Source organism: Macrobrachium nipponense, chromosome 34 (genome assembly GCF_015104395.2).
Source record: "Macrobrachium nipponense isolate FS-2020 chromosome 34, ASM1510439v2, whole genome shotgun sequence".
NCBI lineage: Eukaryota > Metazoa > Arthropoda > Malacostraca > Decapoda > Palaemonidae > Macrobrachium > Macrobrachium nipponense.
In genome coordinates this window covers 19,575,364-19,589,972 of record NC_061095.1, presented here as the reverse complement: position 1 = coordinate 19,589,972, position 14,609 = coordinate 19,575,364, and the positions used below count along the sequence as shown (strand labels likewise).

Below are 14,609 nucleotides of genomic sequence, written 5' to 3'. Positions count from 1 at the left end.
ACCTTCTGTAAGGCCTACGTCAGTTTGATGGTTCTTAAACGTGTTCTAAAACTGGCTTCAGAAACCGATAATGACACATGCTCGTTTATAATGCTCTTAAGAAAACCCTATTTTTATTAAGCTTAGCTTCAGGAGCAAGAATTTCAGAACTGTCGGCTTTATCCAGAGATCCGGATCATATTCAATTCCTTCCCACAGGGGAAGTCCTACTTTCTCCGGAACGTAGCTTTTTAGCAAAGAATGAAGATCCTTTGATGAGGTGGGAACCTTGGAAGGTACTACCCCTTCCACAAGATGTATCTCTTTGCCCAGTTACAACCTTACGAGCCTTTCTGTCCAGGACCTCCCTCATCTTCATCGGGTCCCCTCTTTAAGAGGGAAAAAGGTGGAACTTTATCCATTAAAGGCATCAGGCAACAAATCCTGTACTTTATTAAGCAAGCCAATCCTGACTCTTTCCCGAAAGCACATGATGTCAGGGCAGTAGCCACCTCAATTAATTATTTTCCAACACATGAACTTCGATGAGTTGAAAAAGTATACCGGATGGAAATCGCCGACAGTGTTCAAACGTCATTACCTTAAGTCCTTGGAAGCTCTGAAATTTTCAGCAGTAGCAGCGGGTAACATAGTTTCCCCTGACTCTAGTTAATTTGTAGTAGAAGATTCAGTCCTCCTTTCTACCTGCCTCACCCAACAGTTCGTCTATTCCTGCCGTGTTCATTTACATTCACCTTGTGTCTTAGCTGCTTTTTATGATGATGTAGTGGGTGCCCCTTATTTTTTTTGCTAGGGACACTCACAGATGATTATAGATATTTGATTCTCATGGATGTTACCCCCTTATTTTTATGCTAGGGGATACATCTTATTTATAATGGTTACGGGTTTTGTATATTAAGTCATATACCATTCCTTATATATTATCATTGTTGATTAATTTGTTCATTTGATTATCTTAATTGCTATTATATTTTGATACATGCCTTTACACAGTTACCATTTTGTTACATGTAAACCATTTTACCTCTGTACATATGTAAATTACCTTATGATAGAAACATGATTAGAATTAAGTGTAATTTAAGCATATTTCTAATTTTGTATCACTGTGTATTTGTATCTTTTTAGCAATTATATTCTTTTTTATATTTATTTTCTCTTTTATTTGAGACCTATTCTGATTTATTTTATTACTTTTGTTTACAATCTTGTGCTATTTCTCTGGTACGATTTCGCGCAGCGACACGAGCTGAGCCCAGAAAAGGGGATTTTGACGTAAGGAAAAATCTATTTCTGGGCCGATTGGCTCGTGTCGCCAGCGAAATCCCACCCTACCCATCCCTTCGCCCAAGATTGTCTGCTAACTTCAGGATGGCCACTAGAGGCGCAGCAGTCGGCAGCATGGGATGGAGTAGTAGTAGTACGAGCTGCTCACTCTGTGGGTCGGCTCTCCTCTTGGAGGGTTTTGTAGTGGGAGATTTCTATTGGCATTTGGCTCGTGGTAGTGGTCTCACTCGCCTAGTGTTCATACCGACACCCTTTTGGAGGGTGAGCGAGTCAGTTTTACTGACCTTTTTCTTTATTTTATTTATTCTCTGGTATGTGTTAGTACATTTACCCTAGAAATAATAGATTAAAGGATATTTCGCTGGCGACACGAGCCAATCGCTCAGAAATAGATTTTTCCTTACGTCAAAATCCCTTTTTAGGCCTACCAGCCTAAAACTTTTGAATCACGCGCCTTGGGGGATAGTTCACGAATCAAGGTGTTGTTTTGTTTACAATCGTTACACAGGCGCGCAAGCGCGAATTTCTTTCTTGCCGCACTAAAAAGTATCTGTGACACATCTCGGAAATTATTTCGTCACTTTGACATAATTTTTGTACCATTGTAAATTAGCCGTTACATGAAGTATTATATATGAAAATGTGCGCATTTTTATGTAGAATACAACAATAAAATACTCATGATTGTAGCTTTTATCAGTTTTGAGATATTTTCATATAAATAACGATAATTGCCGTAATTTCAACCTTTGGTCAACTTTGACTCTACCGAAATGGTCAAAAAACGCAATTGTAAGCTAAAACTCTTATATTTTAGTAATATTCAATCACTTACCTTAATTTTGCAACTAATTGGAAGTCTCTAGCACAATATTTCGATTTATGGTGAATTTATGAAAAAACTTTTTCCTTACGTCCGCGCGGTAACTCTTCCGAAAAAAATCATACATGCGATTGTGGTAATGTTTGCACCATTTTAAAATTAGCCATTATATAAAGTTTTATATATGGAAATGTGCGCAATTTCATGCACAATACAACTAAAAACAACCCATGGTTGTAGCTTTTATCAGTTTTGAAATATTTTCATATAAATAACGATAATTGCCAAAATTTCAACCTTCGGTCAACTTTGACTCTACCAAAATGGTCGAAAAACGCAATTGTAAGCTAAAACGCTTATATTCTAGTAATATTCAAGCATTTACCTTCATTTTGCAACAAATTGGAAGTCTCTAGCACAATATTTCGATTTATGGTGAATTTATGAAAAAAATAACATTTTCTTTACGTCCGAGCGGTAACTCTTCCGAAAAAATCATACGTGCGATTGTGGTAATGTTTGCACCATTTTAAATTAGCAGTTACATAAAGTTTTAGATATGAAAATGTGCGCAATTTCATGTAGAATACAACAAAAAATAATTGAAGGTTGTAGCTTTTCTCATTTTTGAAATATTTGCATATAAATCACGATAAATAGAAAAAAAACCACATTGTCGGTCAACTTTGACTCTACCGAAATGGCGGTCGAAAACGCAATTGTAAGCTAAAAATCTTACAGTCTAGTAATATTCAGTCATTTATCTTCATCTTGAAACAAATTCGAAGTCTCTAGCAAAATATTTAGATTTATGGTGAATTTTAAAAAAAATCTTTCCTTCCCTCCGCGTGCGGATTCTCCGCCACAAATCTCCGAAATGCGTACGTCCCATTCTCGGAATATTTGCTCCGTTTCATATTAGGCATTTCATAGAGTTTTATATATGAAAATGTGCGCAATTTCATGTAGAATAAAACGAAAAATATTTGAAGGTTGTAGCTTTTCTTATTTCCGAAATAATTGCATATAAAAAATATATATAAAAAAATTTGACATTCGGTCAACTTTAACTCTTCAGATATGGTCGAAAACTGCAATTGTAAGCTAATACTCTTACAGTATAGTAATATTCAATCATTTATCTTCATTTTGAAACAAATTGGAAGTCTCTAGGACAAATATTTAGATTTATGGTGAATTTTTGAAAAAAAATATTTGTTTTACGTCCGCGCGTTACGAATTCATGCATTATTTTGTGATAATATTTTCTCTGTGTTGCTTTTATCGTTTTACAATGTGTTATATACCAAAATGATCGCAATTTAGTGTATATTACAAAGAAAAAAAGTAACTTGTTACCTTTAACTGTTTTGCGCACAGCACGATTTGAATACAATTATATATGAAATTTCGTTTTTGCGCTATCATATATCGCATTATTTATATATGATAATGATAATTTTTTTCATTTCTGATGGTTGCATACTAAACTTCAGCCAATGACAAAAAAAGGAGCCAAAAATGAACTCTTAATCTTAAAAACTAAGCGCGCTGTGAATTTGAAAAAATATTTTTTATTTTTTCCGCTTCCGCGCTCACTCTGAAACACCTCCGGCACACGGGAGACAATTTTATTTTTACCGCTTCGGCGTAAGAGGGTTAATAGTCATCTTGGTTTTTTCCACATAAAAGTTTGCATCATTATAACAATAATGATAAAATATCGACATTCTATAACTCAACATGAACATAAATTCTTAAATCTACTTTATATTTGTGAAATACACCTTACCTGTTCCAATTCATTTAGTTCCTTTGTCGTCAGTATATCATACCAAGGTTTGTCATAACGAACTTTCTCCACTCGGGGAAATCTTAAAGTTACACCAGTCTGATATAGGAGACTCTTCACCACTTCTGCAGCTCTAACCTGAAAAGTGGAACAAAAATGAAAGGATCTTTATAAAACAAAGAACTTGTAAATCATATGATGCAGCTTACAAAAATAATATAAATAAATTTTTCATTTATAGTGGCTTTTTATGCATTTTCAATTTCCACCAAAAATTACACAAGGGTGTCAGTTTATAATTCATTTTTCTCAGTACTAAAATATATTACCACACAGGTAGTCCGTGGTTATTGGCAGACTCAGTTAATGACGATTGGGTTTTATGGTGCTTGCCTAGCACCATAAAATCAGCGATTTATGGTGCCATATCAGGCAGAGTTTCGTTATCGGTGCCATTAGGTGCTCATAATAGAGTTATGGCACCATAATATACCTGAGAGAGGCACCATTAACCAGTTATCGGCACCATTAAACGAAACTTGGCGCCATACATCACTGAGTTTCAGTTAATGGCGGTTTTAGCTTATCAGCACCCCACCGGGAATGGAATGCCCCCCCGCCCAATAACCAGGGACTGCCTGCCTTTCATTCTTATTAGCTTCACTGATGAAACTGAAGGATGCTATGTCTTTTGTTTCGATGACATTCTTTTACTTACTAGTTTGTCTCATGCTAGTCACAAGTGACAAGATGCTGGGTGAGAATGGAATGAAAATTTTGGGAAGAGGATTAGACAGATAGCCAGAATATAGAATTTAGGCCAAAGGCCAACTACATAACACAGAACCTGATAATGTCAGCTGAGTTCCTTCGGGCACCAGAAGAGTTGGATGACCCAGGCCTACAAGGATGAGAAGTTTAAGTAGGAAGGCTGGAGAAGAGTGGAAGACAGAATACAGAAAAGATGCGAGAGCCGGAATTTAGAAGCGCTCCTTTGGAAACGATAGTGATGTGCAAAAGGTAAGATAATTAAATTGCAAAGATCTGCTAGGTTTTACTGTTGCCTAGCATATGCTAAGCACAGGACTCTTCTTAAATGTGTTTTGCCATTTTTATCACCCCTATTGACCTATTAGTGCAGTTAACACAGACATGTATATTTTATTGTTTAAACTGACCAGAGTACCTTTCAGAGTGATTAAAGTTTTAAAAAGCTTGAATTATCTTGTATTTTAGCCAGTATTATTAAGCTCAATTTCTAAATGTAAGTAAATCTTATAATAAACAAGAAAAAGGGATCACATACTTCACCAAAATACATCACTAAAAAGAGTAGTGATCAACTTCAATTACAGAGCAAACTATCTATCTAACCGGTTTTACTTTCAATCCCTGAACTAACATTGATCTATCTCTTCATGATTTGAAGTTGATTCCATGATTCACTATTCTTTTGTCCCACTTGTCAAAATATATGCTGCAAAATTTCAGCATTAAAACATGAAGGGAAATAAGGCCAAGAAATAACTAGAAAGAAATAATCTCACTACTATGTCATTTGCTGTTAATCAGCTCAGTGGTCTGTTAAACTAAGGTACTATACTTAAGTTGAGTTAAGTATATCTTAGTTTAACCAGACCACTGAGCTGATTAACAGCTCTCCTAGGGCTGGCCCGAAGGGTTAGATATTTTTACGTAGCTAGGAACCAATTGGTCACCTAGCAACAGGACCTACAGCTTATTGTGGGATCCGAACTATATTATATCGAGAAATGAATTTCTATCACCAGAAATACATTCCTCTGATTCCACGTTGGCCGTGCCGAGAATTGAACTTCGGACCACCGGATTGATAGCCGAGTGCAAAAACCACTCGTCCAACGAGGAACTAAAGGTATACTTAACATTGTAAGAATGACTGCAAGTACCATTTTTTTAATGTCATGAGTAAGTTTTGAATTGTACTTGCTATAGCTTTCTTTTTAGTTAAAGTCCTCCTGGGCCTCTGTGAGGCTCATAGGGCAGGCACTGATCTGTTTCTTTAGCCAACAGTCAGTGGGGTACAGGTCCCAGTGTGTCGCTTGGCCAACTGTTTAACCGCCCCCGCCAGAGTTGGTACCTATTTTCCTACTCACCATCGAGTTTACAGGTTGGTAGGCCACCGGGTTTATGCAATGGCACCATTCCCAAGTCATCAGCGAGCGGTGGGATTTGAACCCCGGTTGCCACTGCTCCACCACTGTACTAAAATTCTTACACCAATAACAGAAGATATGATATGTATGATTAAAACTACTACAACCAACCTGAACAACGCAAGACTTAACAGGATTTATCCAGATATCTGGTTTTTCTCTGGAGACAATAACTCCTGAAGGCTGCTGTCTACTTGTATGAGGAGAAAGTTTGTCAACAAGGTCACTTAGTTCAGCAACTGTGTAACCTGATCCAACACGGCAAATCGAATGAAACTCTCGTGGCTTTCCACCTGAAATCCCATCAAAGTTAAATTTATATTTTTAATCTTTTCAACGATATATCAGGCATTAATTAGTTACAGTAAATGGGCAACATACACAGATTTAACTTCCAAAATTATATAGTACCTTACAAAATAATGTAATTGTTACTTTAAAGAATCAAAATGTGTGAAAAATATTTTTCTTGTCAGAGAATACTTTTTCAGCAACTATGTATGAAAAACTTTAATCGTTACTTTATACTATCTGAGTAGTACTGTTATAGCATTTGTCAGGTATATAGGGATATATTTTTATTCTAAATTAAAAACTTCTTCAAAAGAATTTTCAAATACTCTGAATACCTTTCCCTAATTTTACATGTGACTCCACTTCCTACAGGGGATACTACCTACAGTGTACCTTGCATGATACATAATAGACTACTTTCTGTCTTGTAGTCACCTAGGTAACCAGTTTCTTCAAAGCTGACCTTGATCCAGTTTTCACCCCTCAATTAAGAACAAAACTTTCAATTAATTGCCTTGTGAGCTTGAAGAGAGCTCAGTTGCTGGGGCTGTGAGGAAGGCATTCTCAGTAAATTATGTTTGTATTTGTGAAGTATAAATATTATCCTTCTAATTTTGCATGTTCTTACTAAATAGACAATTCAGGTTTACCTATACTCGCAACTTTATAAAACTACTGGATATTCTACATGTATAGGTACTGCCTTTTCATATCTTAACTAATCTACATATCCTCAGGCTTAGTTTCAGGTCTTCTCAGTCTTCAGACATCTCCAAATGTATGAAAAGAGACCTTGGGCTTAAGGGACAGAGTGGAGGACCAAGCTAAATTAACTACAGTTGTGGTTTGCTACATGAGCTTCTCTGATTATTGCCATCAACATCTATTTTTCCATCTCTTCAGAAGACAAGGAAGACAAAACCTTTAATATCTGCATTAACCCTCTAACGCCGATTGGACATATTAAACGTCGACATAAATTGTGTCGGGTGCCGATTAGACGTATTAAACGTCAATAAAAAAAGTTTTTTTAAAAATTAGTGGAAACATACTTATAGGCCTACCAGGCACAAATTTTTGAATCACGCGCCTTGGGGGATGCTGGGAACTCACTGATCAAGGCGTTGTTTTGTTTACAATTGTTACTTAGGCGCGCAAGCGCGAATTTCTTTCTTATCGCACTAAAAAGTATCAGTGACACATCTCAGAAATTATTTTGTCACTTTGACATAATTTTTGCACCATTTTAAATTAGCCATTACATGCAGTATTATATATGAAAATGTGTGCAATTTCATGTAGAATACAACAACAAAAAATACTCATGATTGTTGCTTTTATCAGTTTTGAAATATTTCAAAATTTCAACCTTCGGTCAACTTTGACTCTACCGAAATGGTCGAAAAACGCAATTGTAAGCTAAAACTCTTATATTCTAGTAATATTCAATCATTTACCTTCATTTTGCCACAAATTGGACGTCTCTACCACAATATTTCGATTTATGGTGAATTTATAAAAAAAACTTTTTCCTTATATCCGCTCGGTAACTCTTAAGATACATTTTTTGTGCGATTGTCGTAATGTTTGCACCATTTTAAATTAGCCGTTACATAAGATTTTATATATGGAAATGTGTGCAATTTCATGCACAATACAACTAAAAACAACCCATGGTTGTAGCTTTTATCAGTTTTGAAATATTTTTATATAAATAACGATAAGTGCCAAAATTTCAACCTTCGGTCAACTTTGACTCTACCAAAATGGTAGAAAAACGCAATTGTAAGCTAAAACTCTTATATTCTAGTAATATTCAAGCATTTACCTTCCTTTTGCAACAAATTGGAAGTCACTAGCACAATATTTCGATTTATGGTGAATTTATGAAAAAAAAAAACATTTTCCTTACGTCCGCACAGTAGCTCTTCCAAAAAAAATCAGAAATTTTTTTGTGCGATTGTTGTAATGTTTTTTAAATTAGCCGTTACTTAAAGTTTTATATATGAAAATGTGTGCAATTTCATGTAGAATACAACTAAAAATGATTGAAGGTTGTAGCTTTTCTCATTTTCGAAATATTTGCATATAAATCACGATAAAACAAACCACGTTCGGTCAAATTTGACTCTACCGAAATAGTCGAAAAACGCAATTGTAAGCTAAAACTCTTACAGTCTAGTAATACTCAGTCATTTATCTTCATTTTGAAACAAATTAAAAGTCTCTAGCACAATATTTAGATTTATCGTGAATTTTAAAAAAACTTTCCTTCCCTCCACGCGCGGATTCTCCGCCACAAATCTCCGAAATGCGTACGTGGCATTCTCGTAACATTTGCTCAGTTTCATATTAGGCGTTTCATAGAGTTTTATATATGAAAATGTGTGCAATTTCATGTAGAATACAAAAAAAATAATTGAAGGTTGTAGCTTTTCTCATTTTCGAAATATTTGCATATAAAAAAAGATATATAAAAAAATTAGACATTCGGTCAACTTTAACTCTTCTGAAATGGTCGAAAACTGCTATTGTAAGCTAAAACTCTTACAGTATAGTAATATTCAATCATTTATCTTCATTTTGAAACAAACTGGAAGTCTCTGGAACAATATTTAGATTTATGGTGAAGTTTTGAAAAAAAAATCTTTTTACGTCCGCGCGTTACGAATTCATGCATCATTTTGTGATAATATTTTCTGTGTTGCTTTGATCGTTTTACAATGTATTATATACCAAAATGATTGCAATTTAGTGTACAATACAACGAAAAAAAATTAACTTGTTAGCTTTAACCGTTTTGCTCACAGCGCGATTTGAATACAATTATATATGAAATTTTGTTTTCGCGCTATCATATATCGCATTATTTATATATGATAATGATATTTTTTTCATTTCTGATAGTTGCATACTAAACTTCAGGCAATGACAAAAAAAGGAGCCAAAAATGGACTCTTAATCTTGAAAACTAAGCGCGCTGTAATTTTAAAAAATATATATTTTTCCGCTTCGGCGCTCACTCCGAGACCCCCTCGGCATACGGGAGACGATTTTTATTATACCCCTTCGGCGTAAGAGGGTTAACATAGACTTAATAGCCTGCATTACTTGGTCTGGAAGGTGTTAAATTCAAAAGAGGTAGGTATGTTTAATGAAGATTCCTTTACCAATAAGGAAAAGTGACAAGTAATTCTAAAATTTGCATGGCACCTCATTTCTCTACCTCACAGCTAAAGATAGAAGGGTCATCCTTCTTCTTGCTGGTGTAGATTTTTCTCTTCTAGAATTTCACACTATACACCACAACAACAACAGACTCTCCAAAAAAACTTAATTTCAGCAAAAGTACAATAACCATGCTCATCCCTGGAAGGACCCCATACGCTTATAGCTATACCAAAACATACTCATTACGTACTTAGAGTGCAGCATTTATCTCCTTCCAGTTATTTCAGTATTCCTAAAGTTAAGACCCCAATGCTGATAGAGGAATTAGCTATCTTATCTCCCAACTTACCTTATAACCAAAGCAGCTATCTTATCTCCCAACTTACCTTATAACCAAAGCAGTTATCTTATCTCCCAACTTACCTTATAACCAAAGCAGCTATCTTATCCCCCAGCTCCCCTTCTAAACAAAGAAGTAATGAAGCACCTTCAAGAGCTGCAGAAGAGAGATGAGCAAGCATGGTTCTCACAGGTACAATGCATCAAGAAAGCTATGTGCCTAGAACCCTCAAAACTACAAGACAATAAAAGCAAGGCAGCAGCAAAGCAAGAATGCAACAAAAATTCCTAAAGAGCTGGAGGATCAAATACACTAACAAGTCTCCCTTAGTCCAAGACAATCCAAGCACACCAGGATGAGCTCAAACCAAGATCAACAAGTACAATTTTCTCTTAGAATGGACAGAAAAAATGGGCAACCTGTCACAAAAGTGGGAAGGAGTCTGTATTGAAGAACGGGTGAAATTTCAAAATGAAATATTTACAATATGAAAAATCATAGTGTCTTCCCATAAAAGAAAATCATGGTGCCTTCCCATAAAAGATCATCTTTTTAATCATAAATGCAACATCAGGAAATTAAATTTAATAATTTCAAGAAAATTTGTTAAAACTCTAAAGAGAACAGAATTCTCACGTAGAAGTTGTAGAATTCGTTCAAATAAAATTTATTAAAGAGTTAAATAATTAAACGTGTCAGTAACAATTAAACTGCTATATAAAAATTATACACAAAAGACATCTTAATGGTATCTCACCTGGCTCTGTTTCAACAGCAACTGCCAACAAGAAATGAGACAAGACACCTTGTCTTCTTCCCTTTCCATAATATGCACCAATAATCAATAAATCCAGCTCTGGCACAAGTGAGTCAACATACTGAAAAAAAAAGTGTACATACTGTTTAAATTATTTTATATGAATGACATAATTTTTAGACAACTTTACATATTCAAGAGATAAATCATATGAATTTTGAATTAACAGCTTGTAAAACATTGCTGGTTATAGCAGATGGAAGATAAAAAAAAAAATCAACAGTATGCTTCATGCAATACAGTTTTTACATTTTTAATTAACTAAATTGTAATTTATGGGAGAGGGCAAAGATGATGAGCCTCAGAAGAGAACAGCTGACTAAGCAAAACATTCAGTACCCACAGATGATAGATAGGAAGCTGATGATCTCAGAAATCTACGTAGCTTCTGTAAGTAATGAATGCAAGAAAGAGAAAACTCCTAGTGTTACAAGCAACAAGCATCTGAGGCATAAGGGTCAATGCTTGAAGAAAAGCACACTGCCTAGTGAGATGAGGGATCAAGTCATGAGAAGGAGAACGAATGACCAGACTCCCTTAACCTGCTCCACATGGCCTACCGGGATGACTGACCTCAACAAAAAAAGACATCCACTAATACTACATTACATCTATAGTTAAAAGTATCCCAATGAAACTTGCCATGGCTGAAGCCTGCCCTAAGTATAGTAAAGCTCCTGATTAAACATAAAAAAAGACAACACTCAAATCTCAAAGACACTGATCTTGAGGTGTGCAAGGGCATCCCAAGGACCCTCTAACTATGCCCAACAATGGTCTTGCCAAAGCCAATACAAAAGAGGTTTTCAAACGTCAATTATAAACTAGCAAAAGTATGGGAGTCCAAGGATGTCTCAGGTCAGCCATGAACTCTGGGGCCAAAAAGAGGTCCCCCACAAGACCTACAACTGAGAAGAAAGGCTTTGTTAGAATGGTACAGAACCCACTGAGACATGTGAATGGGACAAGGGTGATCAAAAACATATGCTTAGTTTCACGCAATAAGGAAGGTTGTGAAACTGATGGAAGCAGCAGCACCATAAGACTCATTCAAGGAAGACAATATTTGTCACATTGAACAGCGAAACCTAGCGAGTCAGAAACTACCACTGCTACAGCCAACAAAAAGGGTGATGGGTCAACTAAGCCATGGGAACAGTCAAAACTTCAAAGCCTGTCTGCCATCCCGGCCATCCCTGGACTAGAGCGTGGCAACAATAACCTAAGTCACTGAGCCTAGCTGCAGAAAACTAAACTGATGGAGCATGACATTTGGAGACATCAACAGGCCTGGCCACAGGCCCACATTATCCCCATGCATGCTAGAGGCCTTCACATTTATCTAAGGGATGGAACCAACCAAGTGAAGGATCTGATGATAAATGAGAGATAACACAAGCCTTCTAATGTGAAATGAGACACAATGGAGACCTTGTACTAATCCATATGCAAAGACTCAAATAACCAACAGACAATGAACATTTAAGCTTTCAGGTAATTTTATACTTTACATTACATTATTATACATTTCACGTTTTAACATTTATTTTCATGACATTTGGCACTTTTTTTACCGATTTCTTCATCTTTATGGAATTTTAGCATACCATAATCTAATAAAAGCTTACATATTTTTATTTTTTGTTCTAATTTTTAACAAAAACCACAGTTGCATCAAAACTGCTGACATTCAAAATTATGTAGCTGGAGGTGTTACTGTACAGTGCACATGTACAAGCAATTAAACCTTAGTTAAACATCTCAGAAATTCTGAGCACTTGATAGCCAGCTTAAAAAAATTTAAATTTAAGCATAAATTTAACAAGGTACGTACATGTACACTGCTTGCATAACTATATTGTACACTGTATATTAGAAATTTTAACACTAATAACCAGTCACACTTTGCTTGCAAAGGCATGAAAGTACACAAATTTTTAATTTTTGCTGGGTTTGGATACATCCGAAAAGTAACAATTGTATAATTTGAGGTCCAACTGTATAAAGGTGTTTATGGCATAATTTTGAAGCTGAGTACTAGAACTTTATTGCACTATGTTAAAAACCTGAAAATAACAAAAATATAGCTAAATTGACACATTAGTTTGCCAAAATATTTCATGGATGATATCATTTAACATCATTGAAATCTCAACAATTGGGAATAGGATGAGGACGATGCCAGTTGGCATCATTAGAATCTCAACAGTTAGGAATATGACGATGTTATCTGATGTCCTTGAAACCTGAAAATGTTAACATTTCAATAACACTCTACCTATAGTACTGTCACTAACCTCAGGCTTCACTTTAATCCATCCTGCCTTACGAGAAGCTGGACGATAAACAGAATCTGGGTCCTTTAAGACAACACCCTCTTCTCGATTGTCAATTGCTTCATTCAGAATTTTAATAACATCCTCTCTGAAAATCAAAAGTGCATAATTTAAAACATGGATAGAGTTAGTTTGTATCATCCACAGCAACAGTAGCTCATTAACAACTAACACTAAAAAAAATTATTCTTATATTCTGTATCTAACTCTTTAATAAAATTATTTTTCCCCATATAAATTTATTACTATTTTATTTCAGCCTTATATGTACATATGTGGTAGCAAATGTCCTAAAAACTTCCCAAAAAAGAAATCTCCATTTTCAACTACCTGAATAAACATCCCAGCTGCTGAGTGCCCTGAGTAGTGCTTATCTTTATTAACTATCATACGGTAATAGGTTCATTAATTTGCTTCAGCAAAAGTCTACTTTTTGAAATATTTAAACCTGAAGGGTCACTGGACCAAAAAACATTCTTCAATGGCATGATTAAAGGATAAACACTAAATGCTAACAAAGACGCATGATACAAGTAGGGCTATGTTAATAGTATGCATACTCATGGTATATACGTACGTCCAATTTACGGTACAATATAGAAAACATCATCATAATTGTTTTTGTGCTAGCTCTTCTGTTTTAAGGGTTAGATGTAAAATTAGCTTAATCCATTCTTCCCTGACCCACGCTCTGTCCTGCTATTTCTTTTTTCACTACTTTCTAACCAACTGTTCTTCATCCCTTCTCATCATATCTCCAGACCATCTCAATTTTCAGATTTCAGTATATTTTTCATTCATATCTCTCCACCAATTCCTACTTTCTAAGAGCTTTCAAACATACTCAACCCAGGGATCACAACATTCTACAGAGGCAACTCATTACACATCTAATTCTATTGAGAAAAAGGCTGACATGAACATATTTATGATAATAACAATGATGTTGATTAGATTGAGAATGAGTTCTCTCTTCTGTCTTTTACAATCTGAGGTTGAATTCTCATTTGGTCCTGGTCTTCAACAATGATCTTTCTCCATGATTTTCTCTGCTTTCTCAATAGTTTGATAACTGACAAATAATTTTCTCATTACCTAATTGATAATTACCCCTTTCTGCCATATGTCAAAAGCATCCCCTACTTTATTACACTGTAATTCTGTAAACTAAAATTGGGAATGAAGTATAGCACAATGTGAGTAACACATAATCTCATTTAAAGTTGTAAACCACTTCTTTATTGTTAACTCCACAACTGCAATAGTTGTGTAGATGCTGTAGTCATGGGCTATTAGGTTGAGAGTAGGCATTTTTCAAGTCTTTATCATGTAACTGCTATTCAGTACTTCAAACCATCAATGCTTTCTAAAATCTTTAAGCTACCTTTCATATAAATAGCCAGTCTATGACAACTGTTAACTTTCCTGGCAACCCATAAAGACAAACATATGAGAAGAATTTCTTGTTTTTCATGCTATACAGTCCCTTAAAAATATCAAAATAATAAAAACTATCTTTCTATACAGGAACTATTAGCTGAAGCTGGATAT

The 14,609-nt window shown here is 35.2% G+C and overlaps 1 protein-coding gene across 2 annotated transcripts in view; it reads right to left on the bottom strand.

The window, feature by feature from the left end:
- The window catches only part of LOC135207957 (DNA ligase 4-like), a gene marked incomplete at its 5' end in the record, with an annotated part of 136,148 nt that overhangs the window by 31,486 nt on the left and 90,053 nt on the right, over positions 1-14,609 (bottom strand). For both annotated transcript variants that reach the window (XM_064239977.1, XM_064239978.1), the window contains 4 exon segments: positions 3,906-4,043; positions 6,212-6,393; positions 10,663-10,783; positions 13,020-13,146. In XM_064239977.1, the coding sequence (XP_064096047.1) occupies positions 3,906-4,043; positions 6,212-6,393; positions 10,663-10,783; positions 13,020-13,146 (568 nt within the window).